At 33.4% G+C, this 19,638-nt stretch overlaps 1 protein-coding gene across 1 annotated transcript; it reads left to right on the forward strand.

Annotated features, from left to right (window-relative positions):
• Positions 1-13,745: 13,745 nt before the first annotated feature.
• LOC139858814 (probable WRKY transcription factor 56) lies at positions 13,746-18,905 on the forward strand. Its single transcript, XM_071847656.1, has 2 exons — positions 13,746-14,257; positions 18,561-18,905. Exons 1-2 carry the CDS (start codon positions 13,746-13,748, stop codon positions 18,736-18,738), a joined length of 690 nt encoding a protein of 229 aa, XP_071703757.1. The 3' UTR covers positions 18,739-18,905.
• Positions 18,906-19,638: the final 733 nt, after the last annotated feature.

Consider the following 19,638-nt stretch of genomic DNA (forward strand, 5'->3'; position numbering starts at 1 on the left):
CTAAACTCGACTTCAAAGGATCCAAATGATTCTGTACCTGTTGAAATCATTAGCAAACACCTTACTTCTTATTTTAATCTTTCACAGACAAATCTTCCTCGTTATCCATCGATGGTAGAAAACCTAAGATATCATCGTGCTATTCATTATAAATATCCTCAATATTTCTGAAGATATTTTCATAACTATTTCTATCTGAGATCATTTATCCCTCCGTAGTATCTGCGTTACAACATAAAAGAAACTGTGTTAATTTCTAAATTCTGAAACCTTCGAGTTTAAAATAGAAATGTTCTGAAGCAGTGTTGGGAACTGATGCATGAATTAGTATAAGATAATGAAACTTGATCAACTTCATTATAATACAGTAAGTCATGTTAAGCTCCTAATGGAATGTGATGATTCGCAGTACCGTCATCATGTGCCATGTTACACGGCACTTACATTCTATCTAATCCCCAAATGTATTAGGAACATATCGTCTTGATAGTTCGATCTTTTCCAGGATATTCTAGTAATTGGACAAATCAAAATCGTGCCATTACCATTTCTTTCTAAGAGCATTAGCTATGTTCATTCCAAATTTCATACCTACGAATTCCAGATCATTGCTCGCTTGACTCGAAGTCGGGAAGAGAAAACGAAAGCACGAAGCTCCGAAAAATAATGAAGGATATAAAATCTAACAACCACCCGGAAACTACAAACCATGTATATTAATACGTATTGCAACGTAAAGACACGGGAGAATTAGAAACAGTATAATTCCAAGGAAATCATAAAAATGAATAGATTCTTCTGGCGGCAGATGAAAGAGAAGAATGAAAGATATGAAGGTTAGAAGTATAATAAGAATCAGGATTTGATGGAGCATATTAAGGAATGAGAAGAGGAAGAAAGAACAGAAGGTGTGGAGAATAAGGAAACGAAGGGGGTGGATTTATAGCAATATATCCGACAAAGAAATCAGAACAGATTATTACATTAATCAAAGAAGATTTTGATTTCCTAAATCGCCGCAGAACTAGATCCTATTACGAAGATTTTCTTTCCGTAAATTCCAGAAATCAATCATAACTACGTCATCGGTTAAAACAATTTCATATCTACCCATTTCACTCTTTTGTGATAGCTTCACTCGTACGCTTCACATGATCAAATCGTTTTATCCATATCTTCCAATGATGATAAAACTCTATTATTACCTCATATTCGTCATGAAAACATTCCTATTGTTATTTATGACAACCTCTACCAAATTTCGAGGACGAAATTTCTTTAACGGGTGGGTACTGTAACGACCCGGAAATTTCCGATCAAATTTAAACCTTAAACTCTATAGGTTTCCGACACGATAAGCAAAATCTGTAATATTGAGTCTAGAAAGTTTGAAATCTATATTCGGATAATCAGTTACCCTTTGACCAAGCCAGACGATTCACGAACAATTATGTGCAAATGAATTACTATTAAATATTAGAAAAATTTTTTTTATGTAATTACAAGTTTAGATATAATATTATATCAATACTATTATTATTATTACTCTCTTTTTTATTAATATTGATATTAATATTATTATTTGTATTATTAATATATAATATATAAATATGAAATTTGTGATGTATAAATTGCTATATTGTTATCATCATTATTATAACAATTATTATTATTATTATTATTATTAAATTTATTATTATTATTATTATTAGTATTCTTATTACAATTATTAATATTAATGGTTTTTATTAATTTAGGATATAGAATTTAATCTAATATATATATGTAAATGCAAATGAAATTCGTATTCTGTTTCTCAGTTACTATCAACTGTAACTGATTGTGTTATCCTGTCTCCTTAATTGATAAATTTAATAGTAAATCGTACCAATTAAGAACAATAATATTCGATTTTGGATGTACTAGTTTTGTCTGATTAAGAAAAATCATCACCCGAATCATTACATAATCGACCAAATAAGTGATAAGGGATTACTATTTTCTTTGTCTACTTCCATCTATCTATAATTTATATATGCTTATACTTATGCAAGAAGTGAGACACTTGCACACACATAAACCAATCCATTGATCACTTCATCAACCAACAAACTTCCACCGCCACCATCACAACCATTAACCACCTTATCTTTCTTTTGCTCGATTATAACCAACCCGGAACAACCATGAGTCACCACCTTTTCGTTGTTGCTCGACACCCACCTCTATTGGTCTCAAACTGAAAACCACAACAACCCACCTTTGTAATCTTCATCTCGACAACCCACATCAACCACCCTATCACCAAGAATATCCACCACCTTCCTATCTCACGTTTTTCTCTCTCACATCTATATATTTTTTTTTTACAATCTCTGCAAAACCCATTTGATGCTACTGTTCGGTTTCGTTTCTACCACGATCACCAACACCACCAAAACTCACCTCGGTATTGTAGTCCTATAACCGAATCACCACCACGAACCACTTTGGGTCTCGCCTATGTTTATTTGTTCTTCACCCGAATCCATCACAACTCAAACCACCACCTTTTGTTTATGTTTTTGTTTCAACCACAAAAGGTACCACTATCAATCGCTGTTTTTCTGTTTCTATTCTGTTTCCACTTCTATTATTCATAACGACAATGAACATCCATCACCGCTGTCATTTTCCTATTTCAGTTTGAACCAAAACCTAAACCATCTCACAACAAGAACCACACCCACATAAAATCACCATAAACTTCAAACCTCCTTCACTTCCAAATACAACCGGTAAACACCAACATGTCCTATCGATCAAACCCTTCGAAAAACCAGCTGTAACCTTCTGTGATAACTGCTACCGCAACCTGCATAGTTCTATCACTGGTTTCGCAGATAAAGAAAATAAGGATTCATTGTTATATTATACATCGGAGCTTACTAAGAGGTTGATGTAACAATTATAGTGATAAATATTGAATAAAGATAGTAACAAGCTGTAAAGTTGAAAGAGGTGTGTTTGTTCTTTTGTTTAAATATATTCGAACCCCACACCCACTAGAGGGTGTTGCTTGATATCCATTTTCCAGCTGTATGCACAAAACATTTAATCAATTGGACCGACACTTTGACTTAGATAATAGATTGATAAAATGATAGTCGATACCTTATGATAATTATGATCGATTATAAAGATGTTCGGTTATAATAATAGAGGATGATGATGTTAACATATGATAATGATGATGACGAGCTGGATGATAGTTGTGATAAACGTCCATTGGTGCTTTTGTTTTATTCGACTATTGTTGCCACAGCGAGACTAAGATTGTATAAACCGAACCCTTCAATCTATAATTGATGCAAGTGGGTTAAATGAAATGATTATGGATCGGGTTAGTGTTGGGTCATTTATGTTTTAAATGGATATACAATTTGAACTGCTGATTTGGGTTTCTAATGGGCTACAATGGGCCACGACTTGCAAGCTCATCCTTCTATTTTTCCTGGCCCATGCTCGACAACACAAACGCATACAATATTATGGTATAAAAATTTTATTATTATTATTAATCATTTTATATTTATTATGATTAAATATTGTTAAAGCGATAAAATTTTGGTTAATATGGTTACTAACACATTTATGATAAAAGTATAATAAAATGGATAAATTGCTTATGGCCTAAAAGGATAATAATATAAAATAAGAAATACTAATATAATGAAAGTAATAAGATGAATATGATTATGGTCTTGATCATTAAAATAATTAGTATAAAGTTGATATGAGTATAAGATACTAAGCTGGATATAATTATATATGCATAAGAAAATTAATAAAGTTATGACTATGAATGGAATATGATAAGAGTACGAATGAATTTAATTATGATATGGAAATAGATATAAACTTAAGTGTTGATAAAATATAATACTATAAATACAAACATTAGATATATAGAGATATACATAATAAGTATGCTACTATTACTAATAAAATACTTTTTGTTCATTTACGCTTTAACGTAATACATTTAATATCACAAGTATAGTACTAATATCAAAATATATTTATTTGAATATTATTATATGTGTTAATATGCATACTTGATATAGGTTCGTGAATCCGAGGCCAACCTTATACTTGTTCAATGATGTTATATGTATTTTTACTACAAAATACATTAGGTGAGTATATAGATTCCCTTTTAAACTCTGAATATTTTGGGCTGAGAATACATGCGCTGTTTTTTATAAATGATTTACGTTATGGACACAAGTGATCAAAAATATAAATTCTACGTTGAGTTGTACCATGGCATATCTCTTTATACTTGGTAGCTAATATTTACGTGAGGAGCGTAAACGCGAATCCTGTTGATAGATCTATCGGGCCTGACAACCCCAACCGGGCTGGACGACCAGTTTTAAACGGTTGCACAGTACTTCGTTTCGTTACTACACTTGGTACGGTGTAGGGTTTATTTAAGAATATGCTGCTGTGATTTAAATGTTAAGTATGGTTACCAAGTGCTCAACGACTTTTCCATACACTTGCGAGTGTATTATGTATGAACATGAAATCTTGTGGTCCATAGTTATAACGCTGCTAGCATCAAACCTATATATCTCACCAACTTTATGTTGACATTTTAAAGCATGTTATTCTCAGGTACGAATTAAGTCTTCCGCTGTGCATTAGCTCATATTAAGGACATTACTTGGAGTCGATCATCGCGATGGGACCAACTATTGGAGATTTCGTTCGGATGGATAAGGACGGGTCCTCACATCACCCTCGTGGTGAATACTAGTAATACGTGAAGAGTCTCTCTCTCCATTGAGAATTTAGATAAAAGGTTTCCTTATACGGATGTACGAGCGAAAAAGATAGGAGTGAAATGAGGATTTAGAATAGGATGACTTTTCACATCGATGTAGCCATATCGCATCTTGTGGCCAAACGTTAAGACTTGGTGGGAACGAGATAGTACACGTAGTTGTATAGTTCGGAGTTGAGTAGTAGTTAGAAGCATAAGGACGATAAGTCAAAGAAGAAAGAGGTATCTTTGGGTTGTGTTTTATTTTGGGTCTCAGTAATATCAGACGGTAATAGTGAAATAACAGAGTTATGTAACATGGTACGTGGTGATGAGAAAAATTGATCGGGTCCATAATTAAGTATTCAAATTTTTCGTGCAAAGTAACGAATTTCAGTTTCCTTGAATTTTGAGTCGAGAGAGTATGCCTTTCAGGCGTTCACGTAGAAATATTTCCATATTTGAGTTCCATCTCGTGCTACACGAAATTAGCTAGTCAGGTTGGTGTGGATAATCACGTTCGAGGTTCGGACATGGAGAGATTTAAGGACGAACAATACGGGGAAAGTCGGAAATGAATCTTCGGTAATAACCAGCGAGATCCAAGATTTTACGAATACAAGTCGGAGTAGTGAGGGTTTCCCGATTTCATGTGACTTTGATTTTCGCGAGATCTACTTTAATACCTTGACCACTAATAACATGGTTTATAATTTGGATTTCGTCTAACCAAAATTCTCACTTGGAGAATTTGGCATAGAGTTGCTCCTTTCTCAAGAGTTCGAGCGTAGGACGGAGATGTTGTTCGTTTTCTTCTTCGCTTGAATTGAATAGGTTAAGTCATCATCTTTGAATAAAATAACGGATTTGTCTAGAATAGTTTACATACGCGATTTACGAGATCTATGAATACGGGCGGAGCCTTAGTTAAACTGAACGGTCACTAAAAGAAATTCATAACTATCGTAACGAGTTCGGAAAACGATTTTGGAGATACCTTCTCCCTTAACCCTCAATTGTTGATAACCGGAATGGAGGTCGACTTTAGAATACACACGAGATCCTTGTAATTGATCAAAGGGTCATCGATACGGGAAAGAGGATATCGGTTCTCAACCGGAAATTACTTAGTTCATAATAAACTATACATAACGGTAGGGAAACATTTCTTCTTAACGAATAAGTTTTGACCTCCCTAGTTCTATAGGTATCAAGTCAACATTTTTTCACCCACAAAGTTTAACGTAACAGTTTTCCGTCGGTCACTTGAATGGCATAAGTAGTGTCTAAGAGAAGTGGTGGAGTGCAAAGAGTACGAGTCAAACCTTGGTTATAAAACGTCTAACGGTACCCGAATCGAATAAACAAGAAACTTAAGAGTTGTTGAGGAGAACGTACCCGTGACTAGTTCCTTGTCATCTCGGGCATCCTTGGTGTTGATGTTGGAATTTCAACCGCGTGCGTTGGGGTTGGCTTTCTTCTTTGGGCACGCATTCCTAAAATGACCCTGTTGGCCACATTCGAAACAAACACCCGTTCTGTTTGCATTGGGCACCTTTTTAGCGACGGGGGTGACACTTTTACAATCATGGGCCACATGGCCACTTCCTTGACACTTGATGCAAAATGGCTTGCCACATTTTTCATAATGATGGTTGCGGCACTTGTTGCAAAATGGTTTTCTACATTCACCATAATGATGTTTGTGGCACTTGTTACAAAAAGGTAGGTTTCCGGCATACCCTTTCTTGCCGCTGAGGGCGAAAGGCTTCTTGGCGAAGTTGTTGTTGTTGTTGTAGTTGCTTGATGGAGAGGCTTCTCGTTTTCTTTTGTTGTTACCTGGTTGGTCCTCGGCCGTTGGTGGCATTACCCCGTGTGGAATGCTCTTAGGGAGGCCATCCATGTAAAATTCTACTCCTTGGGGCCCGGGAGCCATGAGGTTTGGACAAATTGAGGCTAGTTCGGCAAACCGTTGATTATAAGCTTCGAGGTCATTTCGGGCCAATTTTAGATTTTTTGGCCCCCGTTCGAGCCTTCGAGCGGCTTCGCGCGGGAAGTATTCGGTGATCATTCTTTCTCTTAATTCGGTCCAAGAGAGTGTGTGGGCTTCATCAGTACCCACCGATTGTACATACGTGTTCCACCATGAGAGAGCAATACCGGCGAAAGTGAGGGTGGAAAACTTGACCTTATCTTGCTCCCGACAACCGCTTATGCTAAAAACGGCTTCCGTTTGTTCGAACCATCAGGTGAGAGCAACCGGTCCCCCGGTTCCATCGAAAGTTGGAGGTTTGTACTCCATGAAGTTTTTGTAGGAGCACCCCTCGTTTGAATCACCGGCTCCATGATTGTTGTTGTTGCTGGAGAAGTGACCGGCCACGGTCGCACCCACAGCAGTGGCTATCATTCGTTGAAGAGCTTGTTCTAGAGTTTCGGGAGGAGTATTGTGTTGACCTTGGTGAGCCATTGTTCCTTCATGACACAAGAATATCGTTGATTAGTATTCTCAATAATACTAATCGTGATATGGAAATAATGATGAAGAGAAAACTTTCCTTGACCCGTCTTAAATTCTTTATGTCATAATGTCAGAACGTCCATATGAGTCACCGTAATATAATCCCGGCAATTATATTACCCTAATTCATATGTGCATTCGACATTATTTCACAAAGTTAAGGTGACGTGTCAATCAAATTAAATAACGTGAGATTAAGATAGAATAAGAGTTAGGTATAACTAAAAGAGTTCGAGTATAAATGCACAAGTAGTCAAGTAATTCCTACTTCAAGTCTATATGCCGGTTGTAGTCTAGACTCACTAATGTACCCTATGACTCGGGGTTGACACTAATGAACTCTAAATCCCTACAACTAACGCTCTGATACCATCTGTAGCGACCTGACAAAATCGTCATTGACGGCGCAGACTACTTAGGTCCCGTTACGTGATCATAAGTCTTTAAAATAACGTTTGACCAAAATATGTTGCATTCATTTCAAATGTAAAGATTGTTTCAAAGTTTACAAGAATAGTTCAACCATTAGTTACGTTACAAAGTTAAAGGTACAATTGAGACCTATGCGACATGGTTTAAAGTAAAGTCAAAAGACGCTCCATGTATGCATATATACTCGACATCCAATGCAAGTATCAAAATAACGAGCGGAAGCATGTATCACATATCGTTCAAAGACCTGAGAAAAACATAGAAATCTGTCAACGAAAACGTTGGTGAAATCATAGGTTTAAGTAAGTAAGTGAGTAAGTAAAATGAACCACAAGATTTATAGCATTTCAATTATAGTAAACCATTCCAAAAATTATTATCACGAGCACCCAATTATCAAGGCTTAACTTTCCTTCCATAGAACCCCATCACAATAGTGTTAGAATATACAATGTTTCTCGAAAATATATTTCATCCGAAGTGACGGTAGCGAACAGTCCGAATGAGGGTTTGTCAAACCCATATGGATCCACACAACATAAGTTCTCGCTTACACCCAGAAAGTGTAACTAATGATAATCGAATTGAGGATTTTGTTCTAACTCGTATGTAGAATGTTTGTTTTCATACTTGTGTTCACTTTGTAAAATGAAACGTTTATGTTTTCTCATCCCAAATGTAAGTTTAAAAGAGTAAAAGTGGGACTATGATCTCACCTTGAGTGCACGAAAGAAAAGGTAATTCACAAGTAAACGTGTGCTAGAAAGAATGCTAGTCTCGACCTAAACAAGTAGGTTGTATTAATAACGGTAAACACGGTTGGTCAAAGATGTTCAATTAGTCCTATGACTCATTACGACTCGATTAATGTAGCATGTGAATCAAATTGTCAAGTTTCATGCAAGATTCAAGTATAAAAGCATGTTAGAAACGATCGCATAAGTATTCGGTTAAGTTTGATTAAAAGTCAAACTTGGTCAAAGTCAAAGTCAACGGGGTTGGGTCGGGTATCCGACAATTTTTCTATGAAAGATAAGCATATATAAGTATGTTGGCCAAGTTTCATGTTAATCGGACATGTATAGCATAGCGGGAATTAAACGAAAAAAAAATAAAAAATTTGGACAGCAGCCTTCAGATGCGCCGCATCTGCAAGTGATGCGCCGCATCAGTAGCAGATGTGCCGCATCCAAGGCAGATGCGCTGCATCCCTACCTGATTCAGTGAAACTGCTTAAAAATTTTACAAGTCTCCGACCAAACTTTAATTTATCATAACTAATGATTCGTAAACACCTAAAACGCATACCATACATCGTTGGAAAGGTAATTTAACGAGGAATACAACTAAACACTTTTCATCACACAAAAATATCATTTACAATAACCGAATCCTCGTCAAGTGATCATTAAAGGTTCATTATCAAGGTTTCAAGTTCGTAAAACGTATTTTATGATACGGGAATCCAATTTACACAAACGATATGCCGTTTGGAAGGTATTTAAACATACATTGCAACTAAACACTTACTAACAATATTAACAAGCATTCAATGCATCAAAAGTTTATTTTAAAGTTCATCAAACCCTAACCAAAATCATGAATTCAACTATTTTGTAAATGAAGCTTTTCTAAATCAACCTACGCATTAAATTGAAGCTAATGATGCTAGTAACACATTTAATACATGAACTGTAACATTTAAACAACATTTAATCATACAAAATTCAAGATTAAACACACACTTTTCAAGTTCATGCTAGTTACACCAAAACATCAAGATCGAGCATACAAATCATATATTCATGTTAGACTCGAGTCATAGACACTAATTAACACCTTTATAAGTTAAAAAACATCAAGAACAAAGAATCTAGTTATTTTAGGAAGTACCCAAATGAGATGAAATTGGTATCAAGTTGTAGAGGATGAAGAGAGGATCACAAATATGTAGTCGGATTTGTTGTGAGCTTCCTAGAGGTGAAATGGATGATGAATCCTTGTTTGAGTTCTTGAGAGAAAAAGGGAAGTAAGAAAAGAGATAGAGAGTGTGAATGAATGAATGAGTGGAGGTGGTGAGGTGGTTGACTAGTCAACTACTAGCCACCTCTTTGGTCAAATGGCGAAACTAGTCCCTCAATTTCGGATGCGGGTGCGTGAATTACCTAAACGAAATATTTTAAAAACGCGTATTAAAGGAAGATGTTATAATCCAATAACGGAAAATATTAATAATGTTAGCTAATGTAGGATACGAATCTAGATACGAAGGGTATTATTAAAATAAATAAATAAAAAAAGACGGGCGTTAAAATAATTTAACGGAAAAATGCAGGATGTTACACTCCCCCTACCCTTATGGACTTAATTTTGGCTTGTTGGGTCATTAGTGTGTAATTTAGCGCCTAATGGGATATAAAAGGAAAAATTAAAGTGGAAACCCTCATAACATACACATACAGTCGACATTCTCCTTCCCTCCTTCCCCTTGTTTGGCTGTCGATCACCATCCCACCATCATCATCACCAAAAACTCAAAATTAGATCAAACCTCGTGCACGAACGTTGTTCTACGCATCATTCTCTACGCAATAGTATAAGCTATTTGATCAATTGAGGTATAATTGCAAACCCTAACTTTTCTAAATCAGATTTTTGTTCAATTACATAGTTTATTAGAGTCTAGTGCTCAATTAATGGTGTCTTATGTTGTTAATTATCGTTTGATTGCTCGATTGGTGATGTTTGCATGAAAAACGAATTTGTATCTTGTAGATTTGATAAAATCAACTTATGAACTGATATTTTAATATGTTTAGATGGATAGATATCGAAAAGTTATTAATTTTAGACTTTGATTTTGCGTGATTTCGTTATCGTATGCTCAAGATATGCTTAATCGAAGTTTTGACTAGGTTATGCTTGTAATCCGAATTTTCTGACTAGAATGCTTTGTGATTTGGCTAATGAAAATTATATTATTGTATTTCTTGCGAAAAACCATGCATGTTAGACTTAAGATTTACGTTAAACGCTTTTGTAATGCTCCCGTTATGTCAAAACGAAGATTCGTGTCGTTAAGTGAGCTGAATCTGTTTTCGAATGTGAAAGAAAATTTCTAGAGTAAACTAGAAGTTGATTGAGACTTTAATATTCTGGAATATGTTATTTTATATGTTACTTGACATATTTCATTTGTATGCGAACTTGTGAAACAATGATTTTCCATGAGATATATGCTCGTCTATGTGACATGTCTGTTTGTTGAATAAAACTGGAAGGTCTATAAAGATTGATTAAACTGTACGAATTGGCTAAAGATATTTCTTTGATTATTTTACCACTAAAATTTTGGAATGTTTTAAAATGACTCCAATTGGCCGTTCGTCAAAATATGTTTTCTATATTTTCTGAGAAATATTTCAAAACTGATGCGCGTGCTGAAACTGATTTAGTAAACCGTAACTAGACCCCTTCTGATTTCTGACTTTTAATTATCGTATGAGGCTTTGTGCGGACTTTTTGGAATTTATTTTAAGTATATATGTGATCTGGAGTTGGTCATAATTTTATGATTTATGTGCTATGAGCTATAGTTGAATCTTTCTAAGATGAGCTATAGTTGAATCTTTCTACGATGTACGTATTTAGAAGGCATGCTTTAAACTGCGAATGTGTAATTTGCTTAACTATGAATTGTATTGTGATACTTGACCTAGGTTTGACATGTTGACCATGTTTTCATGACCTACTGAGATGTTTGACTTTAGTTGACCACTTTGACCGAGTTGACTTTTGGTTTGACTTTGGTTGACTTGCTTGGATTAGTTGACTTTTACTTGTCTGTTGAGTCAGTCTGAGCACTAGGACCTTGCGTACACTATGGGTTGACATAGTATGACCTATTTGTGTATACTTAAGATGACTTACGTGATTAGGTTGCGTTGTTCGGTCGAGAGTGTTCGACTACAGTACATTTTGCTAAGATATTTCAAGTGCTTTTGATAAGGTGAGTCTACAGTCCCTACTATGTTTTTATAGAGATGAGATACATGCTTTTTACAAATGTTTTACATATTAGGCACAAGTAACTTAAACATATACATATGATTTCAGATCAAAAATCTATTAGTTTGATTATATTAGTTACTTTGTAAGCTCGACTTATAGGGACGATACCGTTAGGTTTGACAAACCTCACCGCAACATAATTGGTGCTTATTTTGTTGTTACTCGTACACTTGATCGGTGTATCGCTTAGATAGGACGCAAAGGTTAAAGTTTTATAATCAAGTGCTCATGATAATATATACTTTTCTTACGATGTTTTTCAGAAAATCTTGTGGCCTAACTTACGAAATGCTTTACTAAACCTGTAGATTCACTCAACTTTTTCGTTGACGTTTTGCATGTTTTATCTCAGGTCCATAGAGGTAGTGCTTCCGCTATACAGAAGTGGTTATGCTGTCTGCTACTAGAACTGGACGGTGTCCATCATATTTTATAGTTTTTATTTCAAGAACAAATATTCGCATTTAAACTATTTACTTATTGAGATATTTTGGGTTCATTTACGTTAGTCATTTATCTCCAATACTTTCAAGTTACGTTTTCTTTAATAAATGACTTTGCTTTGATAATTAATGCGAATACTTTTCTGAAACGTCTCATATAGAGAGTGTGACCGCTAAACTGTGGGACCGGAGTTAATACACCGTTAGTGGATTCTGACGGGATATTACATAAGCTGCTAACAACAGTTGAAAAAAATGCTAACAATCAAATTAGGCCCGTTGCCTTCGTAATCAAATTATGCATGTTGCCTTCGCAATACTAATAAGGTAGTTACATGTGTTGTTCAAAAAATTTGTATTTGCAAATTACTAATAATAATATTGTGTTGTTTGTAATGGTCTTATTGGATTTAAGATAATAGTAGCTTAAATAACTATAAAAACGTATCAAATCTAAGCCTGAAAAGACTATGAACCACGGTTGTAATGCAGATGCAAAGCCGAGTTTCAAACTTCGATTTTACTAGTTTTCTAGCAAAACCGAAGTTTTAAACTTCGATTTAGGGTTTCTTCTGACGAAACCGAAGTTTGAAACTTCGGATTTGACAAAACCGAAGTTTCAAACTTCGGTTTTCCCATTTTTATAAAATATTTTTCTTTATTTCTATTTTTGCAAACAATGTTATAGAAAACACTATTTAAAAAAAAATTTCATAAAAGTTTCGTTATATGAAATCATATGCAAATTTATTTAATTTTATCATACAACATGTACATGTATTTAGGGATAAACTACTTTCTCCATCATGATTTAATTGTCCTTATAATGAAACTGTAAAAAGTATTTAGCTAGACGTTTTGTACACACGTGAAATTTTATTCCTAAAGATACACTTTTTTTAGGTATTCTTACAGGAGTACCAAAAGTTAAAATATATATTAGGATCACTAAAATAACAATAAAGGTATTCTATTTAAACGGAGTAATATATTTAATTAATTTCTAGTCTAGTACGTATATAATTAAAATTTCACACATATACAACAGGTGTTTCAATATACAAATTTCCAAACAACCCCAACAACGATTGATATGTTCTCTTCACTCAATAAACTTGACTAGTTGTTTAACAACATCCCATTAAAAAATAAGAAAAAAATATATATTCACCATGCATGTAAATAAATGCATGCATCATCATGAAATAATGTAAGCATTACACATGGATTTAAAAGGTGTTACTTAGCTTATCTACATCTTTTAACAAGTATATTGTTCAACGAAAGTTAGGTAATGTTTAGTTGGTTTTCTTTAGGTTATACAAGCTAAGTCATTTTCCTACATATATATAACAAGTATGTGGGATAGATTAACTTCTTTCATCTGCCAAAAAGACATTCAAAAAATTCACAATACAAAACATTCATAATCGCGTTATTCAAATCTCTTGAATTTTTTTCTTGATTGAGCATGGATGGAGACGAACATATGTCACAAGCAACACAAGCGCCTATAAGCGACAACAACAATGTTAACATGAACATGAACATGAACATGAACAACATTAGTCCATACATATTTGATTACATGAATAACATCAACCCTATGATTAATAATCCGAATCCGATGTTTCAATATCCTTTATCTTCTTCATCTTCTCCGGTTTTACCTCAATTACCACTAAGTACTTTGAATCAACATCTCGATAATGGTATTAGTTTGGAGAGTAGTAATGTGGACTGGGTTAGCCTTCTTTCGGGTTTCGTGAGTAATGATCAAGGATCAACGATGGGGAGGGATCTGTGTGAAGGAAATGAGAGGAATGCGGGGCGGAATGGTAAATCGATGAAAAGCGGAAGGGGTAAGAAAGTAACTCCATCTAGGGTTGCATTTCATACAAGAAGTAGCGAGGATATTCTTGATGATGGTTACAAATGGAGGAAATATGGCCAAAAATCTGTCAAAAATAGTCATCATCCAAGGTACTTCATTACACACACATCTTGATCAATCTATTTGTAATTTGTGAATATTTGTCTTTCTGAACCTAAAAAATAAACAAATATCTATTTGTTAGTATATATACACGTATAATATATTAGAAAACATTTTAATCGATGAGTGAACTTAATCAACCTAACAAGGTTTTTTACATTCTAGCATACCTATAGAAGTGATGTTCAGAAAGAATTAAATTGAATTTGAAACTACATATTTTAACTGATTAATCCATCCGTCTAAAAAACAGTTCCATTTGACTTTCAAAAATCTTTTTTCTTTAACTTTCACTTTCAAATGTTTTTTTGTATTACAAAATATTTTATAGAATTTATACCAATGAAAAATACATTTAAAACTTAATCCATTCATATAATCTTTATCAAATATTATAGCATACAAACAAAATTATTTATAGTCAAAGATGATAAAGATTGACTTCAAAAGTCAAATTGAGATATATTTTTTGGGACGCAGGGAGTACTAAATTTAATATTGTGCAAGATAATTACATGGCACACATATGATGATACGGAGTACAAAAGTATATACTAGTTCTTTGCTACCAGTTTATATATGATCGCAAATTGAATGACTCCACCAATCAAAGTGTTGTCAATTACATACATACATACATACATACATGTTTTAATTTGTGAGATATGTATGCATATATGGGCTCGTTGATTTTACTATGGCATCAGGGTTGCATAGATCGTCTATACTTTAAATCTATGTAAATGGTTAGACTCTCTTCCACAATTTTGTGTTAATTGGAAGGAAAAGAATAGAAGCTGATAGAAATTTAAAAAATATGGTGTTTTCGAGTTTTAATAGGAAAGAAAGGAAAGAAGCGGATAAATCATTTTGTTTAATTTTCTTTAAAATCTTACATTCCAAATTGGAAGGATCCAACTTCACTCCTTGCATTCCTCTCCATTTCACTTTTTTTCTTTTATAAATAAGCTTGGGAACAAAACCTTATTGTTCAAAATGGGAGTGTGACTAGAGGGTGCACATAATGTGCAATTCACTCGGTACCAGGTTTCGCGCTCGGGGGCTTGATTACCCGAGATTTTATCTTCTATGGGGGAGCCAATGTGCTCGTTCATACAAGGGTTTCCTCTCTTACCCAAAAAATAAGCCCGGGAACAAAACGTTATTGTTTTCTCTTATTTTCTTACTTAGAAATATTTTTGAAACGTACGCCAGTTAATTTAAATGTACATTTATACATATAAAATCTTCGTATAAAACATAGCAAACATTTATACATGTACAAAAATTGATACCTCGCTTTGCATGCATGGAGATGTAATAAAATAATTCTAAACCCATGCACACGTGTAAGACTAAAATCAATATATATCTCCTTTCGGCCAAATAAATATTTTATTCATATCATAACACATTAACTCACACGATTTTAAGTAAAATATACGGGTTTTCCTATAAAAGTAAATGTCACTTTTGGTCTTTAGTTTAGAGTTTAGACAATAAGGATTATTTTGATTTATGTTTTGAGAATTGATTACATTTTAAATAGTATAACTAAATAATTAACTATATATAAATGTGTAATTCATTAATGGTGTTTGGATTTTATTTCGTATTTTGATAACTTAAGACAAAATTACACGGATAGTGATCATCGTGAGAGATTTAGTTTTACACTTTATTAACATCACATCTCTCCTAGAGGATTTAGAAAAGTGAGAAACAGTCACATAGGAAGGAAAAGAATGAAGAGAAGCCATACAAGAATAAAAGGGTTTTGTGTTTTCGTAGTTTTGATAGGAAAGGAAGATGTCAATAGATTAATTTTTAGTCGAGTTTTCCTTTCCATCACTTCCTAGCCTTTTACTAATTTTTATTGTTTCATGAAAAAACTCGGAATTAAATCCTTTAACAAAGAAGAATTTTTCCCTTTTGTGTTTAACCAGAATTAGGCGATTGAGCTTTGGCTCATATTTATCAACTGGTTATGCCTACAATTTTTGATCAAATACTTTCATGGTAACACGTGGACAATGGTGTATTTAAGATGAAAATTTAAAGGAGTTTAAAAAAAATCAAATGTAATTATATCTGAATAGTACTTTAATGGTTGTTACTTTTAAAAAAACTATTAATTTTAAAAATATGTAAGGCCATGTAGCTAAATCTAGCAGTGTATTATACAATTTGAAGACTACATAATATAATTTTTTTTAGTTGGGTCATACCACACCATAAGCTCTAAACTCGCCGGTGCACTTGGGGCGCGTAAATCATACTGTGTAGTTAAAACGACAATGGTCTCATACAATTTTTTTAAACTAAACGATAACATGACCTTTCTGTTCAAAAAAAAAAAAAAAAAAAAAAAAAAGCATGACCTTCCGTTATATCTATTAGTAATCAGGGGGAGAATTTAGCCTATGAGTCATGGGTAGGACAACAATAAATTTAACTTTGAGACCTTGTATATTTATAGACTTATAATTTTTTGAAGATTAATAATTATTTCGATGCATGCATACCTCATAAAACAAATTTAATTGTTTGAATAATATTTAACAAGAATATGTATTTGTGTACAACGATATAACCTCTCTATCAATTTTTTGTGGGATTACAATTAATCACTCTAATTAAACCTGCGACAGTTTTAAATCATACGTAATTACTAAACAAATGAAAAACAACATTCTCCCCTTTGACCTTAGTCTTTCTTTGGTGAGCAATATAAAGTGAATAAGTTGACCTAACATTTCTTCCCTAACTACTTATTCAAAACACACTCGTTTTCATCGAAGGTACCTTATTTTCCTGAGAACAGTTTATTTAGTGGTCACATATAAGTTTAAAACTTAAATCATCGTCAATAATGTTTTTTAATCAAAAATTTTTTTTTTTGGCTAAGCAAGAAAACCCTCCTATGAACGAGTACATTGGCTCCCCCATAGAAAGTAAAACCTCGGGTAATCAAGCCCCCCGAGCGCGAGACTTGGTACCGGATGAATTGCGCATTATGCGCACCCTCTTGTCACACTCTCTTTTGAACAATTTGACATAGCCAAGGATTGAACCCGGATGGTGTGATTCATTGGACAACTCAGCGGCCACTCAGGCAAGCCTGAGTGATTAAAAAAAGGTGATAGAAATTAAAGGGTAGATAACATATATAAAGCGAATAATATATGTGTAACTAAGAACTAAAAGGTTAACAATAATAAAAAATCAAACAATATATATATATATATATATATATATATATATATATATATATATATATATATATATATATATATATATATATATATATATATAGGGGCAGGATCAATGGGGAAGTAACCAATCGGGGGGAAGCAAAATTTTTTTTTTTTTTGTTTTTTTTGAAATTTTTTTTTTCCGGTATCAAGATCACACGAAAATATGAACATTTAGAAGAGACACTTCGTGATGAATGTTATTATTTAGGCGGGAAAACGATCGACAAAAATAACATTCAAGATAATATTGTTCGTGAAGAATATGAACGTTTTTTTTTCATGTTTTGTGAAGTAAAATTTAGCCCGATTTAGAGTTTAGGGTTTAGAGTTTAGGGTTTAGGGTTTAGGGTTTGGTGTTTTGGGTTTATTCCATAAACCCAAAACACCAAACCCTAAACCCTAAACTCTAAACCGTTCGTGTTAAAAACTCAATCTAAACCCTAAACCCTAAATTTCTAAACCCTAATAAACCCAAAACACCAAACCCTAAACCCTAAACTCTAAACCGTTCGTGTTAAAAACTCAATCTAAACCCTAAACCCTAAATTTCTAAACCCTAATATCTAAACCCTATAAACCCTAATATCTAAACCCCAATAGCTAAAACCTCAAAATACGCTCGAAAAACACGATAATTGTTATATATTATTTCTTCGAGCGTTTTTCCGTCAAAATAAAAATATTTATCACAAAGTGTCTCTACTAAATGTTCATATTTTCATCTCATCTATAATGTTCGTGAACAAAGTTTTTTCAAAAAACAAAAAAAAAAAAAAGTTTTTGCTTCCCCCCGCTTCCCCCCGAATGGTTACTTCTCTCTTGATCCTACCATTATATATATATATATATATATATATATATATATATATATATATATATATATATATATATATATATTCGCATTGATTTCTTTTAGTAGACTTGTTAATTATTCTCGATTTTCTCTAGAGTGACGATCTTGACGATATTTATTTATCTAATTAATTTTTTAATTTTAATTTGTTTGGTGGTGGTTTAAAATGCATGATGGAAGGAGTTATTATAGGTGCACTCATCATACATGCAATGTGAAGAAGCAAATTCAAAGGCTATCAAAAGACAACTCAATTGTGGTCACAACTTATGAAGGCATTCACAATCATCCTTGTGAGAAACTCATGGAGACTTTAACTCCACTTCTCAAACAACTCCAATTCCTCTCCAGATTTTAATTTAAGTATTAAACTTATCGATCCAACAAAACAACAACCACTTACTTTTAGTTTGTACATTTGTTCTACTACTACATTAACAAATGACTATCGTTTTCCTTGATCAATCGATTACTCTCCTAATTGTGTACAAGAACAAATGGAAGTTGAAATCAATCAAGAAAGAATAGAAGGAAAACTGTATTGTATACTGTAATAACTATATATCATATTTAATATACAGATGGAATAGAACAAAAGCTTGTCAATGTCGAAGCTATGGAGACGGGAGACAGTCTATAAAACGGGATAAATGTGATTTATCCACATGCATTCAAATATACAACACCACTAATTTTCAATCTACGCACACTAAAAAATGTTTAACTTTTTAAGAGTTACGTAATTTTTGACGCGGTAATTAATTTGACATGTTTTTTACACTTATTAACTTATAAGTGTCACTGCAATTAAACGTTTATTTTTTGACACTCCCATTATTTATGACAAATTAACACATATATATAAATTGACATGTTTTTGACACCTATAAATGTCACAAAATTGAAAGCATGAAAAAATATGGTATGTTAAAAAACATGTTTTTCACATGTGTTTATGATGCATAATCATTAAAGTTTAAAAGAGTTCCAACATCATCTATTTAGAGGATAACATAACCTACAAATACATCAAAATTAATTAATTAATATTAAGAGGTAGGGTGAGTAAAAAACCGCATTAACCGAATCGCATCCATATTTTAACTACTAAAATCGAACCGAATTAACCGCACCCAATGTATAACCGCGAATATGGGTAAAATTTTTGAATTAACCGCAATTTGCGGGTTGGTTATGAAAACGAAAGGTACCCGCACCATTTTAACCGTAACCGCACCGTTTAGTACTTTGTGTATGA

Source organism: Rutidosis leptorrhynchoides, chromosome 7 (assembly GCF_046630445.1).
Source record: "Rutidosis leptorrhynchoides isolate AG116_Rl617_1_P2 chromosome 7, CSIRO_AGI_Rlap_v1, whole genome shotgun sequence".
In the NCBI taxonomy this organism is placed as follows: domain Eukaryota; kingdom Viridiplantae; phylum Streptophyta; class Magnoliopsida; order Asterales; family Asteraceae; genus Rutidosis; species Rutidosis leptorrhynchoides.

Excerpts from the sequence above, each read along its gene's own strand:
- LOC139858814 (XM_071847656.1), top strand. The coding sequence starts at position 13,746 with ATGGATGGAGACGAACATATGTCACAAGCAACACAAGCGCCTATAAGC. Across the intron at positions 14,258-18,560 it reads AAAAATAGTCATCATCCAAG|GAGTTATTATAGGTGCACTC; the intron begins GTACTTCATTAC and ends GCATGATGGAAG.